At 47.1% G+C, this 15,153-nt stretch overlaps 2 protein-coding genes and 1 long non-coding RNA gene across 10 annotated transcripts in view; 2 read left to right on the forward strand and 1 right to left on the reverse strand.

Moving 5' to 3' along the window:
• LOC125623463 (uncharacterized) overlaps nucleotides 1-5,524 on the forward strand; it is a 28,503-nt gene extending 22,979 nt beyond the window's left edge. Inside the window, exon 3 of the long non-coding RNA XR_007353011.2 lies at nucleotides 5,220-5,524. This is a non-coding gene — a long non-coding RNA (uncharacterized LOC125623463). The remainder of the gene's footprint in view (nucleotides 1-5,219) is intronic.
• POLE3 (DNA polymerase epsilon 3, accessory subunit) lies at nucleotides 1,845-10,036 on the reverse strand. Of its 5 annotated transcripts, none has more exons than XR_012665295.1 (6): nucleotides 9,866-9,953; nucleotides 8,953-9,034; nucleotides 5,309-5,394; nucleotides 4,030-4,148; nucleotides 2,679-3,514; nucleotides 1,845-2,140 (listed from the first exon to the last, which is right to left on the reverse strand). XR_012665295.1 is itself a non-coding variant. In XM_075120629.1 (6 exons), the coding sequence occupies exons 2-6, from the start codon at nucleotides 9,016-9,018 to the stop codon at nucleotides 2,801-2,803; spliced, it is 423 nt and encodes a 140-aa protein (XP_074976730.1). In that variant the 5' UTR covers nucleotides 9,019-9,034; nucleotides 9,866-9,953; the 3' UTR covers nucleotides 1,845-2,800. The 5 variants fall into 5 exon arrangements, 4 of the variants coding, with proteins under 4 accessions (XP_074976730.1, XP_048678843.1, XP_048678844.1 ...); XM_075120629.1 differs by having other exon boundaries at nucleotides 1,845-2,803; nucleotides 3,366-3,514; XM_048822886.2 differs by having other exon boundaries at nucleotides 1,845-3,514; nucleotides 9,944-10,036.
• The window catches only part of LOC125623448 (uncharacterized), a 35,673-nt gene continuing 30,492 nt past the window's right edge, over nucleotides 9,973-15,153 (forward strand). For 2 of the 4 annotated variants that reach the window (XM_075120625.1, XM_075120628.1), the window contains exon 1: nucleotides 9,973-10,094. The gene's annotated coding sequence lies outside the window, so the exon portion shown is untranslated. The other 2 variants (XM_075120627.1, XM_075120626.1) reach the window with 2 other exon arrangements.

Genomic DNA, 15,153 nt, shown 5'->3' on the forward strand with positions numbered 1-15,153 from the left:
AAATGTTTTGAAAATAAGGACCAAGACCTTGAATGTGATGCAGTATTCGATGGGAAGCCAGCATAGCAAGCAAAGGACGAGGATGATGTACTCCTAATACACTGTGTTGCTGAGGAGACACGGGCACCTGTTGTGCCAGCCAGAGCTCATACTTTCAAGCCCACAAACCTGTATTGCTGTAATCCAGCTGGGAGGCAGCAGCTTGTATGCTACTGAGGCTAGGTCAGCACCTATAACGTTGGCCAGAAGACTGCACCCCAACCAGAGAATTAATTTGTTGCAGATGTGGATACGAGGGCTCTCAGCAATAGCAGAGTGTTGTAGTACTTCTGGCCAGCAGGCTGACTGGATAAATTGTGAGCAAGTATCTTGGACTGGTATAAACAACATTGAAGCTCCTAGCTCTTTGAAACCTCACATTCTCCCAGCAAGCACCACCTCAGCCTTAGTAGGGGACTCAGTAAGCAAAGCAGTCTGGTGAGAGATCCAGCCAGGTGAATGAAGAGTGAAGGGCCACCCTCTACCTAACATCCTTTCACTTCTTTGCTTTAGTTCTATGGTTTGACTGAACCCAGATTGTGAAAGGTCTAGGACAGCTTTTCTCAATGACCTATCCATGGAGCAGCACCCTGACAAGCCGGTCTCTGGTCTCAAAAAGGTTGAGAAACACTGCTCTAGGATATTTGCATGGACTAGATTTTCTGTACAAGCTCAGTAAGATGACAGGTCTCTCAAATGAGTGCCCTATTCACTGCACTGGGGGATATTCTGATGAGAGACTCACTCACTCTTGTTGAAGCTATTCCACTTTAATAATCAATTGGGCCAAAACCAGAGTCATTCTATAGTTTAGAGCACTCACCTGAGAGGTAGGTGATCCTTGTTCAAATCCCTTTGCATCAGGCAGAGAAGGGAATTGAACTGGGGTCTCCTACATCTGGGAGGAGTTCCCTGGTTACATGGAGTCTTCTTCCTCCTGATTTACTCCTTGCAACACACAGGTCCCTTTATGGATCCAAGAAGGGCCAAGAAGCCAATGCCAAGAAGGCCAATGGCATTTTGGGATGTATAAGTAGGGGCATAGCGAGCAGATCGAGGGACATGATCGTTCCCCTCTATTCGACATTGGTGAGGCCTCATCTGGAGTACTGTGTCCAGTTTTGGGCCCCACACTTCAAGAAGGATGTGGATAAATTGGAGAGAGTCCAGCGAAGGGCAACAAAAATGATTAGGGGTCTAGAACACATGAGTTATGAGGAGAGGCTGAGGGAGCTGGGATTGTTTAGCCTGCAGAAGAGAAGAATGAGGGGGGATTTGATAGCTGCTTTCAACTACCTGAAAGGGGGTTCCAAAGAGGATGGCTCTAGACTGTTCTCAATGGTAGCAGATGACAGAACGAGGAGTAATGGTCTCAAGTTGCAGTGGGGGAGGTTTAGATTGGATATTAGGAAAAACTTTTTCACTAAGAGGGTGGTGAAACACTGGAATGCGTTACCTAGGGAGGTGGTAGAATCTCCTTCCTTAGAGGTTTTTAAGGTCAGGCTTGACAAAGCCCTGGCTGGGATGATTTAACTGGGAATTGGTCCTGCTTTGAGCAGGGGGTTGGACTAGATGACCTTCTGGGGTCCCTTCCAACCCTTATATTCTATGATTCTATGATCCAAGCTGCCATGACTGGCTCACAGCAGAAATCTGATGAAGTGCCCAGTTAAAACCACTCCTATCATCTACTCCTTTAGCAATTTTATGTGAGGCTGGCACCTGTCTTTGGCTACATGGGCAGTTCGTGGTTGTGTAACTGAAAATAGCTTATTACTGGCTGGAGGAAGTAAGCACTGGACCCATTTCTGTAGAGAACTTGGCTTTTATTTAAATAAAATATTGTTCCTTCTCAAGAGGAGATGGAACTCAAGTATGTATTACAAGAGAAAAACAGAGATGCGAGAATAATCTGCTTGCATAACTGAACATCTTTACAGAGCCAGTCACAACTTAAATTGTTTTAAATGTGTAGTCCTGCAGCAGCTGAACACCAGATCTTTGGTGATTGTCAGACAGTGACTTCCTCCATCTGGGATCCTCATGTAGGCGTTATCACAGCTGTAGCAACGGGAGGGCAGCACAGCTCCTACAATGTTTGCTGTGTATGTGTTGGTCCAGCAGAAGCGAAAAACAAAGTTGTGCTGTTTCATACAAGCACTCATTCATGTTTTAACTGGTATATCAACAGAACTGGTGAATTTTTAACAATTTTAAACTTATTTCAAATTTTTCCAACTTTCCTTTGTCAGACTTAAGTTTAGCTCAAATAGCAGGGTTAAATTCTTCTTTAAAGACTACACAGAACTGGGTTATTATTAAAGGATGAGCTCCTCACAGTAAGTACCTTCTCCACGTGTAAAAGGGGAAGGTGTTCAGGAGCAAGACCTCAAGAACAGAGACCAAAACTACTACTACTAGGAAAAACAATTAGATTGGGATGACGCTTCCTTTAAATTTCCATAGGCCCGATCCACCTTACCTTGGGAAAACAGTTTGCCAGCAACTCAATCCAAACCTTCCCCCAGTGTCACACTTGGGACACAGTTAAGCTTTCTTAGCAGTTTCTTTTCTTTCAGATATTTTTATAAAACCTTGTCAGGCTCTCAGTATTTTTTAAAACAAAAATAAGCACTTACGGTATTAAGTTATGTTACAGAAGCACAGTACAGTCCTTTGAATTTGACTGATCCTGGGCAGAAGAGTCAGTCCTGTGGAGAGCTGATCCTTGTACAGTAGTATGGCCTACTGGGTCTCTCAGTCACTTTGGAAAGAGAAGGCACGATCAGAATGAAAGGATCCAGCTAAGACAACCTCAATCCCCCCCTTATACAAAATCCTCATGTGTGCAGCATTCTAAACCATTATGGCACCGCTCTAACATATTATGTACAACCTAAATGCAACAGGCCTGAGGCCTATTAAATTCAAACTCAGACCTAGGTAGCAAAAACAAAGTTATTCAACACTTTTCTGCAGATTCTCCTGCACAGCTTTCTCTGTGAGAATCTTGGAAATTCCATTTTGCATCGCAGAACAAACCCAGTATTAAAGACCAGTCATTGATATCAATGGCTTTTCAGAATCTGGAGAGAGTGTGCCAAGTGCCCCATGCAATGGGGAAGACGTGACCTTTCCACTATAGCTGGAAGTCTCATCAGGGTGTCCACCTACTTCTGAGAATTAAAGCCAGGAGGTATGGGCCTCAGAGGAACAACATGGAGCTTTGCTGGACACCGGAAAACAAGAGGACACAACAAGATTGATTTACAGTATTTATATCCCTAGGAAGAGGGCCCGTCTCTCCAGGAAGCTCAGTTATCCACCTCTTCATCATCATTTTGTTCCTCCTCCTCCATCCGTTCATCATCCTCATCATTCTCCTCCTCTCTGCTCTTGTCTTGTTCCTCAGAGTCTGCCTTCTTGTCTTTGTCTTTCCTTGCTTCTTTCTTTCCTTTTTGCTCACGCCTGTAAACTAACAGACCAAGAGAACTACAATTGGATACACATATGTCATTATATCCATTGTAGGGACAATCTACAGGTGGCTCCCATCTCTGTGACCCAGGGTCTCCCCTTGCTCTCCAGGCTTACAACAAATGGAGCACTGAACCTCTTGATAGCTGCTACCCATCCTGTTATTTGAGTTGTGGTGATAGACTTTACAGGAAGTTATGTTAAGTGTTGTTCAACAGAAAGATGGCGAGAAGGATACAGGAGCTCATATTCATTACGCAGAACACGTGACTTCCTCTACACAGAAGTGATGGGGGAGACAGATTAAATGAGTCACCTTTGTGAAATTACATCATATCAGTTCTATTAAACTACATGTTCATATGTCCCCATAAAAACTGCAATGGGAATGTCTGGCTTTAAAATAAATAAATAGATGATTCAGGGAACATAAGAGTTGGATGCCCAACTTCTGGGTAAATGGGACTCAGTGTCATTAGGACTAATTTAATCTACAGTTAGAGAACATGTTACCTTCCAATGATTCCTTTAAAGGGGCTATGAATCTCTGGAACTCCATTTCCTCCATGGCTGAGAGGACATCTCCAGCATTCAGTGTTTTCCTCTTCCCCTTCACTGCAAAGTTATTTGCACTAAAGAGGGAGAAGAATGAATATCAAAGAGTAAATCAACCCCAACTACTGGCTGTTTAAAAGGACAGAGCCAACTTAAAAAACAATCACAGCTCTCAGAAATGTTTAATCACTATTATAAGCAATACCTAGGATGACTGACCAAGAATCTAATTATAACAGATTAAAGAAAAAACACCTTTGTTTACATTGTGCATTTATGTGTATATAGTCAGTTTCATTGTTTCCCTGTATAGTCAGGGAGTTTTCCATTTATGTGGGTTTTTCCACACATGTAACAAGAAAGAAAATACATATTTAAATGTGGTTGTAAAACTATTAAGTGGCAGGGCGATTCAAGGACACTGACAAATATGTAGTTACTACAAGTTTAGTTTAATTCATTTTTAAAAAGTTGACTAATATTCAATTTAACGGTATACCTTTTAATTTTATTATTACGTTTTAAAGATGTTTGAATTTCAACTGTTATAGATTTAAACAGAGAATTTAGATGCAGGTGGAAGCTAAACCCTTTAAACCTGAATGAGTAATTTAACATACACTATGAAACATGCCTAGTTAGTTCCTACACTACTTAGGTTAACACTCAGAAGGAAAGTCATAAAGCTACAATGGGTTCACATAACCCAAGAACAAGGAGCCCTTATGTAAATTAATGTTTGCTCTAAAAAGGCTCTATAATTTTGTGATCAGTGTTTTCTGAAAAATGATAAAGTGTAGTGATAAAGGTAAATCAAATGTGACAGTTCAGGACACGAGGTGATCACTTAAGGCGACAGGAAGTAATCCACCATCACCTCTGTAGGCCCCCAGGATGTATATATTGGGCAAGTAACTGAGGGCATTATGAGGCAGCAAATACTGGCTACTGAAAGAGAAGCAAAGCATTTGCCCTGTTGATTTATCACTTGCCCCTCTTAGAAAGTTCGCATGGCAGCATGCTACTTAATCAAGAAACTAATTTTGAACATAAGATTATCTTACACAAAGGTCACATTACAAACTAAAACCAGATGAAGCTTTATAATGCCTCATGTACATGAATGATAAACATGCCTTTCATTACAGCTACTGCAAAAATTCTCTCCAAGAGAACCAACAAAAAGGCTAGCTACAGATCAAATGGTCCATTGGATCAGGTCACCAGTGATGCTTACCATGATGTTGCATACAACACAAACACACTTGCAGCTCGAGATATTGCACTACGAGCTTCCTTGGAAATGTTTACTCCATCAGGAAGCTGGGGAAAAAGAAATGTCATTTTATCAGATGAAATTCAAGTCATATGGATCTGGAGGCTAACAAGTCCTGTCCAGTTCAGTCAAGCCATTCAGAGTGTTTGCAGTGAACAATAAATGTGAGAAAATGAATTTTCTATAGTATTTTAATTAATCCTAATGTGTGCCTCAGTTTCTCTCTTCACTTTGCCCTGTTACCCAGTGGAGGGAAAAGTATTAAGTTGGGGCAGTGCAGAAGATCAGATGTGGGAGTCACCTTCTTTGGGCTACAGTGAATAGGGTCATAAGGAACTGTCTGGACCCTGCTGAAGGCGATTCTGTAACAATGCAGAATCCCAAAGAGACGATGGAAAAGCCCCAATGACCAAAACAATGACACCTAGGAAACAGCAACAAAGAGAAAGAGGTTTCCCCTGCACCTCTCAGCAGGGAAGCTGAGCAGAGACCCCAGATCTAGAACAAAGGACTGACACATGACCAGCAGAGAATAAGGGTGGACTTCTGGTTCTGAAAGAGGCTGGCCGCTCTCTCTTGGGTATCACTAAGGAGTTAGAGGGAGACAGGACTTGAAATGCTGTTCACTGCACTTTGGCTGGTGAATTACTCTGGTTTGATCAGAATGGACTATGCTTTAACCTTTTACTCGGTTTTGGAAATGCTGCCTGTGTGTTAATGCAAATACTGGGTGAGATGCATTAGTTCCTGAAGACTGTACAAGTCTCTAACCAGGAGTCTGTGTCAGCTGGACTTGCTAGGCAGAGCTCACGGTGTGAAGCAAGGGTGCTGGAGCAGACACTCAGACTAGGAGGTGGTGAGGCTGCATGACTTACCCTGAAGGACAAGCGAGACACCTTGGAGTCTGACACATTAAAGGGGTTCCCTCAAGAGCCTGTTTAAAAGCTGGAGCACAGCACAGACCCATGACATAAGGCTAGAAGAATGCTGCTGCATAGATAATTGTCCTAACCCATTGCTCTGACTATATCACCCAACTCTTTGCATCCTTCGACTGGCTCCCCCTTCCCTAGTGTTTCAATCATAAGATACTTATCTTCACTTTAAAGGCCGTTAACAATCCCAACCCTACCCATCATTTCTTATTCACTGCTGAGATGCTAACTCTCACCTCTGGTCGGCCCATGATACCAGCCTCCAATATACACTTCTCCCTACTGCCCCTCATGCCTGGGAGGAGCTCCCTGCTAAATATCTGCAAAGCCACTTCATTATCCTCCTACAACCCCTCCTCAAAACTCTTCTTTGCTAGGATGCCTACAAAAACCCTAACAATGAGTGAACCTGTTACGATGCCCAATATTATCCTATTGTTTCCTTGTACTCCTCCATCTGCCTATATCCACCTGTTACCTCTTGTCTCAGGTTGTGAACTCTTTGGGACAAGGACCTTCTTTTTATTCTGTGTTTGTACAGCAACTAGCACAATGGGATCCTGGCCCATGACTTGGGCTCCTAGGCACTACAAATTAATAATAATAATAATAAAAATTCCAGATACATCTAACATCTAAGTACAACAAGAAGCTGGTTAACTGTGAATGGGCTTAGCCAGGTCAAGAACATAGACAGAAGGAAAGTAACTTTTGTAGTAGCAGTGGACTTGGCCTCTGCCTCAATCTTAGTCCATTTAATCCAGAGGTCGGCAAACTACGGGCTGCAGGCCACATCCAGCCTGCGGGACCCTCCTGCTCAGCCCCGAGCTCCTGGCCCAGGAGGCTAGTCCCCGGCCCCTCCCCTGCTGTTCCCCCTCCCCCGCAGCCTCAGCATGCCAAGTCGCTGGCATAACACTCTGGGCGACCGGGCAGCGCAGTTGCAGAGTTGTGGCCTGACCCAGGGCTCTGGGCGGTGCGACTGTGGTGCCCCCAGCTGCCGGTGCTCCAGGCAGCGAGCTAAGGGGGCAGGGGGCATCGGATAGAGGGCAGGGGAGTTGGGGGAGGTGGTCAGGGGTGTGGATAGGGGTCGGAGCGGTCAGAGGGCGGGGAACAGAGGGGTTGGATGGGGCTGGGGTCCCGGGGGGCAAGTCAGGAATGAGAGGGGGGGTTGGATGGGGACAGTCAGGGGAGGTGGGTCTGGGGGTGGTTAGGGAGCAGGGGGTGGTGGATGGGGTAGGAGTCCTGGGGGGACCTTCAGGGGACAGGGGATTGGATGGGGCAGGAGTCCCGGGGTAGCTGTCAGGGGGCGAGAAGCAGAGGGGTCGGATAGGCTGTGGGGGTCGGGCCACGCTTGGCTGTTTTGGGGGAGACAGCTTCCCCTAACCAGCCCTCCATACAATTTTGGAAACCCGATGTGGCCCTCAGGCCAAAAAGTGTGCCCAGCCCCGATTTAATTGTTGCCAAATTCTTAACCTAGAAGGATATTCTCATAACGTGCAGCATCCATCCATTAATCCTTCTTGGTCTTTTGGCTAAGATCATGCCTAGCATCAATTTAATGACTGAGACATATTGTATCTCATTTGCTGGCAAGGAACTGGACTTCATCTAGTAGCTACTTTCCTTCTGTACTCTGCTCTTATTTTGGGAGCTGGTTCAGGGATATATAATTTACAGAGCACTGACAATATTGTAAGAAATTTACAACTATCTATCTTAGGGTTTTCTATGGTTTCCCATTACCTCAGTATGTGGCTATGCAGAATCCAAATGTTTTCCAGCAGCGTGAATTATTTCAGATTCATGGTAAATGGGGCAATGGATGAAATATTAGATACTGGGGAAAGGGGGAAAAAAGAAAGGGGGGAGGAAAGCACTTTCTGCAGCATGGGGGATAAGTATGGAAAAATCCTTTTGTCCAGTACAATTTCTCTGTCAGAAAACAGTGTCTCTTCCATTTCAATAGAAAGTCAACCTTTTCTTTTGACAGCTCAGATAAAGTTTGCTTGGCATTAAATAGAACACATATCTTTAATTTAAATACAAAAAGATTTTATGGCAGATTATTTAAAAAAGTAGAACCACTGCAACCCAACAAGTGACATATCTCACACACCAGATAAAGCGGAAAACGAAATGCAAGATTTTGCACTTGAAATAGTTGGAAACAACCCAGAATTTGCTGCTTTGAGCCCCTTATTAAACTACAACTTTAAAAAATCAATCATATTTCCACCTGAAAATGTTTTACCTACAACTCTAAAAAATAATACATAAAAGAAAGATTACAGAAAATTATTTCTCTATTTTTCCCAATCTACCATGAGCATTTGACAGTACTAGGCATAAAGAATTTCATTTTACCATGAATAGTCAGATTTCCCTGTTTGAGTAGGTCTCCCTCAAACCAACAAGGGGCAGAAATAATGCTAAAAAGAAAAGGTGACTGTAAAACCACAAAAATTGTCAGGGCTTTTTTTACTAAATGATTAGATTTCAAGTTGACAACTTTCCTGTTAAACTGTTTTATCATCTACAACACAAAAGGAGATTAAAAAATTACACAGCATACGGCCCATTTTCTGTACAACAGGCACATTTTACTCCTTTGAGGTTTTCAGTCTTCACTTCAATCTTCTTGCACTTTTTTATATCTCTGCTAATACTCACTGCTTCTTTAATTATTCGAGTGATGACAGCATTGGGCAAGTTCAAGTCCTCTGGTCTTTCCGCCATCTCTGAATACCTAGAACTGAAATGAGGACTATTCATCAGATATTTTTTCTGCTGAGCAGCTCTGCTTATAAAACACTTGTCTCACTATTACAGTAGTTATAGGTAGTTCTGCTATGTAAAGTGACCATATAAAAACGGCACCATCTCACTCAGCAGCTCTGCCCCTGTGTTTAGCCTGGCGTCTGCCTATCAACGAGAAAATGTCTGTACCACTCTTTATTCCTGTTATCTCTACAGAACAAAGAGAACATTGACTGCCTGGATTTCTTTGTCTTTGTCCTGTGCATTGTCAACAGAGATATTAAACCAATTTCAATCACTTACACCTGAGTAAAACCCGCCACAACAGTGGGGCTACTCAGCTGCCAGGGCGCAGAGCTGCAGGATCTGTACGGCTGGTGACGACGAAAAGGCAGGAAGGAGCCCGGCTTGGTTCTCAGACCCCGCAGGGACGTTGCGGGGCTGGCAGTTCGCCAGGCCGCCTGCTGACTTGCCAGCGGAGCAGACCTGGAACCTCAGCGCGCCCGCGCCCGCGAACAGCCCCTCACCGCAGAGCCGCGCTTTGGGGCGGGCGTTACAGGGAAATCTGCTGCCGGAGCCCCTCCGGACCTAGGGGAGCGGCCCCCTCAGCCCAGCCAGCTGCCGTTGGGCGGCGGGGGGATCAGGGGGAGTCCCGTCCCAGCCCAGCCCCCGCCCGCATCGACACCGCCGGGACGGGGCGGCAGGTGGGGGAGGGGAGGCCGAACGGCGGCAGGGTCGCTCGCTCGCTGCGGGAGCGGACTGGCGGCGGCCCGGGGGGGGGCGAGGGGGTCCCGCCGGCGCCCGCTCCCTCGCGCCCCACACTCACGGGGCAGGGCGGCCGCCGGCCGCGTGCAGACACAAGGCCCCGCCAACCGAACCGCGCGCCCAGCCCTTGACCTCTCACCTCTAACCCCTCCCAGCATGCAGTGCGCGGGCGACAGACTTCCCCCTTCCCGGCGTGCGCTGCGGTCGCTTCCTTCTCCTCGCCTTTCCGAGCGTGCGCTGTTGCCTGGTAACGTGGAGTAGTGGGGCCCGGCGTGGGCGGCGGCGGGCAGGTGAGAGGCGGCCCCGGTCGGAGCGCAGCGCAGCGGGCTGTACGGGCAGGGTCGGGGGAGCTGGGGAAGGAGCGGGGCAGGGGTCGGGTCCGGCGGAAGGGGGAGGTGACTGGGAGGGGGAGCGGAAGATGGCTGGGCCGTGGGGAGGAGGGAAGGGGGGGAAGTGATTGGGCGGGGGGAGGAGGAGCGGGAGGTGACCGCACAGAGGGGCAGGGTGGGAGCAGGGGTAGAGTTGCTGGCGGGGCGGGGCGGGGCGGGGCGGGGGGGGGGGGGGGTTCTTCAGTGCTGTCATGTTTTCTGGTTCCTCAGTTTCCCAGCCGTGCGTCCGCGTTGCTGCCCCTCCCCTCTACGTGCCCAGGAGTTGGTGGTGGGAGGGGGGAGGCTGGTGGAGAATATGGCTCTAATACACAGGTGGGCAAACTACGGCGCGCGGGACCCTCCTGCCCGGCCCCTGAGCTCCCGGCCCGGGAGGTTAGTCCCGGGCCTCCCGACCCCCCGCAGCCTCAGCGAGCCGACGGGCAACGCTCGGGGCGGCCGGTCAGCGCACTTGAAGAGCCGTGGCCTGACCCGGTGTTCTGGGCGGCGCGGTAAGGGGGCGGGGAGCAGGGGGGTTGGATTGAAGGCAGGGGGGTTGGGGGAGGTGGGCAGGGGGCAGGGGTGTGCATAGGGGTGGGGCGGTCAGAGGGTGGGGAACAGGGGGGTTGGATGGGGCAGGGGTCCCGATGGGTCATCAGGAATGAGAGGGGGGTTGAATGGGGCGACAGGGAGGAGTCCAGGGGTGGTTGGGGACAGGGAGCAGGGGGTGGTGGATGGGGTAGGAATCTCGGGGGGGGGGGCCGTCAGGGGACAGGGGGTTTGGATGGGGCAGGAATCCCTGGGGAGCCGTCAGGGGCGAGAAGCGGGGGGTCAGATAGGAGGTGGGGGCCGGGCCATGCCTGGCTGTTTGGGGACACACAGCCTCCCCTAACCAGCCCTCCATACAATTTTGGAAACCTGATGTGACCCTCAAGCCAAAAAGTTTGCCCCCATCTGTTTTTACTCAGTGAGATGATCCAGTGCCATTACACCCCATCCCATGTGCTTTTTTGCATAATCATCTCTGGAATCCCCATCACATGGCAGTTTAAGAGCTGGGTGGTGTGATGCTGCTGCACTGGAAGCTCTTTATTCCTGAACAGAACTAAGGACCTCTCCCATTATTTTGTCTACTGACCTGCGAGAAGCAGGCCACAGTGAGGGCTAAATTTTCGTACTTTGCATGTGGCTAGACCTCACTAATCAGCAAAAAATGAACAGAACATCAGCACCTCTCCAAAGACCCCAACCCCCATACGTTTCAGTCTCCTCAGCAAGACACAGCAAATTTATGGATGACTTTTAATTAAAGACTAAACTAAATTGTACTGAAAACCCTAGTTTGAAGTGGCTGCGTAAACATTGAGATTGTCTTCTGGTCATTAGTGCAGGTCCTGCTACAGCAGAAAAACTTCAGCTCCCTCCCTTGTGAGGGTCTTTTAAAGGATGCTTAATGAACAGAACTGCAGATGGAAAAAACTTGTTAGGATACATGTAGTCCATGCCCTGAATGCTTTGTCCACACTCATTTTTTTAATTATTCAAATGACAGAGCCTCCACCGTATCCTGTGTGAGATTGTGCTGTGGCCAAATAACAAGTAATAACAAATAACAAGTAATTACTGTTGATATCTAGTCTAAATTTTCCTTCATTTAATTTCATCCCACTAGTTTACACCCATTTCAGTCACCCTAAACAAAGCAAGTAAACTCGGATTGAGAGCGTGGGCTGGAGGAAGTATTTTGTTCCTTTAGTTCTTTTTGTCAAAGGAGACATTTAGAGGTGGGTAAACTGTCACTAGAGCTTTTCTCCATAGAAATCTGGCTGTTTTCAATATTATTGACATTTGCAGCACTTTTATGAATATTGTTGGCACAATACTGTGGGGACATTTACTGTTGAGAAGACTGAAAATGTTGTAGCAAATTTTACATTCCTTTTTTTTGAATTTTGAGCTGAGTTGGTGGTTTTTGACTGATTCCAAGGTGTTGATTCTAATTCCATCCTACGTGGTCAAGAGGATTAAGCAGAAGTCATTTTGATTGATTTATTTTCTCAGAGGGAAAGGCTGCATTCTGTGTGATCATTCTCTGCTCATCTGAATAAAAAGCAGGAAGCTGCTATATATTGCTCTCTGGTGCAGGGGGTCAGACTGGGAATAGAAACTGTAGTGGTACTGTCTCAGACTGTAACCACAACCCAAACTCCACCAACTCATGACACCATTACTAGACATCTCTCACAACAGATTGTGGAGATCTTCATACCATAATTGTATCTGTTCTTTCTTACATGCTTTGATCAGCAGTGAAATAGTTAACCGAGGTCCTGTCTGGAAGGTGAAAAAAGATGATTGGTTTTTGTTTGTTTTATTTTTAAATAAAAGTGTAAGCTAACAGCATTTGAAACGCCCTAGAGCCAGTTAATAAATTTTAAAAGTGTGAATCTGTGCCCTCATGAGGTGCATCCCTGAACTGCTGTTTCAGGCTGTTGGCTTGTCCATACTGGGTGTATCTTGCACCGGTGTAGCTACACCTATATAGGTGCAGATTCACGGCACCAGTGTAAAAAGTGGCTTACCCTGTATTGACTAATTGAAGTCACTTCTTATGCTGGTGTGTTACACTTAAACTAGGGTTTTGCACATGTGCAGCTACAGCAGTGTGGATACACTGGTGGAAAAACCCCATGGTAGACCAGGCCTAAAGCAGTGGTCTCCATATTGGGTACACCAGTGGTTCTCAAACTGGGGGGCATGAGGTTATTACAGGGGGGCTCATGAGCTGTCAGCCTCTACCCCCAAATCCCGCTTCATCTCCAGCATTTATAATAGTGTTAAATTAAAAACATTTTTTTTTTTATATTTATAAGGGAGGTTGCACTCAGAAGCTTGCTGTGTGAAAAGGGTCACTAGTACAAAAGTTTGAGAACCACTGTCTTACACTCTGTTCCCATTTGTAAAGTTACCTTCATAACCAGAAGGAGCACAACATGCAGTTACTCGGGTGAAGTGGCAGGTCACTGTGATGTTTTGCCCAGGACACCCAGAACTGTAAGCCACTGTGTTGCCCCTCAGCCTTAGCAAGAGTGAGCTTTGCTGGACAATTAGACTGTGTGTCAGCTTCCTGGCACACCAGTCTGTCTGCTTCACCAGCAAACTCCTCAAGATTCTGTTCGTTGTAATCGTGCCTTGCAGGTAACAATCAGTTGATCTAAGTTGCGCAGCTGCATATTAAGTGCTGCACAGGTGCTCAGGGCTGCAGTGGGGAGACAGGCCTCTCCCCAAGCCCCAGACCTGCCACGACGCCCCTCCCCCGGCCCTGACCCAACCCAGTCCTGAACATGCTGCTGCCAGGGGACAGGCTCCCCTCCCCCGGCCCAGAACCTGCTGCAGCCAGGGGACAGGTGCCCCTCCTGTTACTAGCTTTGACCGTTACTTTGGGGTATGCTCATTTATTAGGGCTCCTCTTTGCGGGGGGGGGGGGAAGGTTTCTGTATGTCTATCAATGTACTGCTTCTGTCGCTTGTGTTCTCATATTGTGTTCTCTACTTCTCCCTGCTGCAAGTTCCCTCCCAAAGGAGCTATCTTGCAGGATCTAAGTTCCCCAGGGCTGGGTTCTTCCAGCCCCAGAATCAGGCGCACGCACACACCCACACACCCCCCCGCCCGTGCATCTGAGAGGTCCGGGTTAATCAGCACTCCCAACCTGAGCCCTTATATGTCCCTGGACTCCCCAGGCTGGGTCCAACAGCACCTCTAAGCTGCCACCCTCCTATGCTATGAGCACGGCGCCAGAACACAGTACGCCTGAGCAGTCTGGGTCGAGCAGCACTTTCAAGCTGCCACCCTCATATGTCCCTGGTTCAGCACATCTCTACCCCCACTTCCACATTACAATTGTTCTGGTCGTAACCCACAGGATGAGCAAACCCCACAGGATTTTTTGGCGCTGCAGGGATTTTTAGCTTAGGTACAAGGATCATTGCTGCAGAGCAAATGAGGAAACCAAAAAACATCCATGAGGGGGTGAGGGGGAAGAGAGAGAGAGAAGCAACCAGCCCTTAATCATGAAAGTTATTTATTGCCAGGTAATAAACATAGGGGAGCCAAACAAACAAAACAGTTATTATAATAAATCTAACTTAAACTTGACTATAAAAGTCAGGTTTAGAAAACTATAACTGATCACGCAAATTAGGGTCAGAAGGCTATATCTAGAGAGAGAGAGCTGGGTTCTCACCACCCCCGTGAAGCTGGAATTGATCAGGGGTCCCAGGTGGTGGTGGTAGCTGAGGGACAGGCAGAGCCCCCAGCATGATCAGTCAGGAGAAGTTGAAGTCCCAATGGACCTGATGCAGATTTTGGATCCAGGCATCAGAGCACTTACTTGAGTATGAGTCGGGGTTTTTGTAGAGAAACAACAGTGGTTCAAGGGAGAACACTAGATTTGTTTGTGTAAATTGATGGCTCAAGGGAGTATCCCAAAGTTGTTTTGTTCAGGCTAGACAATGGGAGCTGATCATTCCTGGCTATGGTCGGTGAGCTCCCTCCAAGGAACACAGTGCAATTAGGGAGCTTCACTATTTTGGATACTAATAAAGGATTTCTTACTAGAATTCGTCTGATAACTATTGAGCTGGGTGTGTGCAGGCATAGGTTCATTAACATCTGGAGCAGAGATCCCGCACCATGCAGTGCTTCCCTGCTTTTCTGGTCCCAGAGTTCGGTGTGGTTCTTGCCTTGGAATCTTAAACACAAAAAAGAATGGCCAAATGACCAGGGAAGAGTATAAAAATATTGCTCGGGCATGCAGGAGTGAAATCAGGAAGGCCAAGTCACACCTGGAGTTGCAGCTAGCAAGAGATGTTAAGAGTAACAAGAAGGGTTTCTTCAGGTATGTTAGCAACAGGAAGAAACTCAAGGAAAGTGTGGGCCCCTTACTGAATGAGGGAGGCAACCTAGTGACAGAGGACGTGGAAAA

Source organism: Caretta caretta, chromosome 16 (genome assembly GCF_965140235.1).
Source record: "Caretta caretta isolate rCarCar2 chromosome 16, rCarCar1.hap1, whole genome shotgun sequence".
Taxonomy (NCBI): domain Eukaryota; kingdom Metazoa; phylum Chordata; order Testudines; family Cheloniidae; genus Caretta; species Caretta caretta.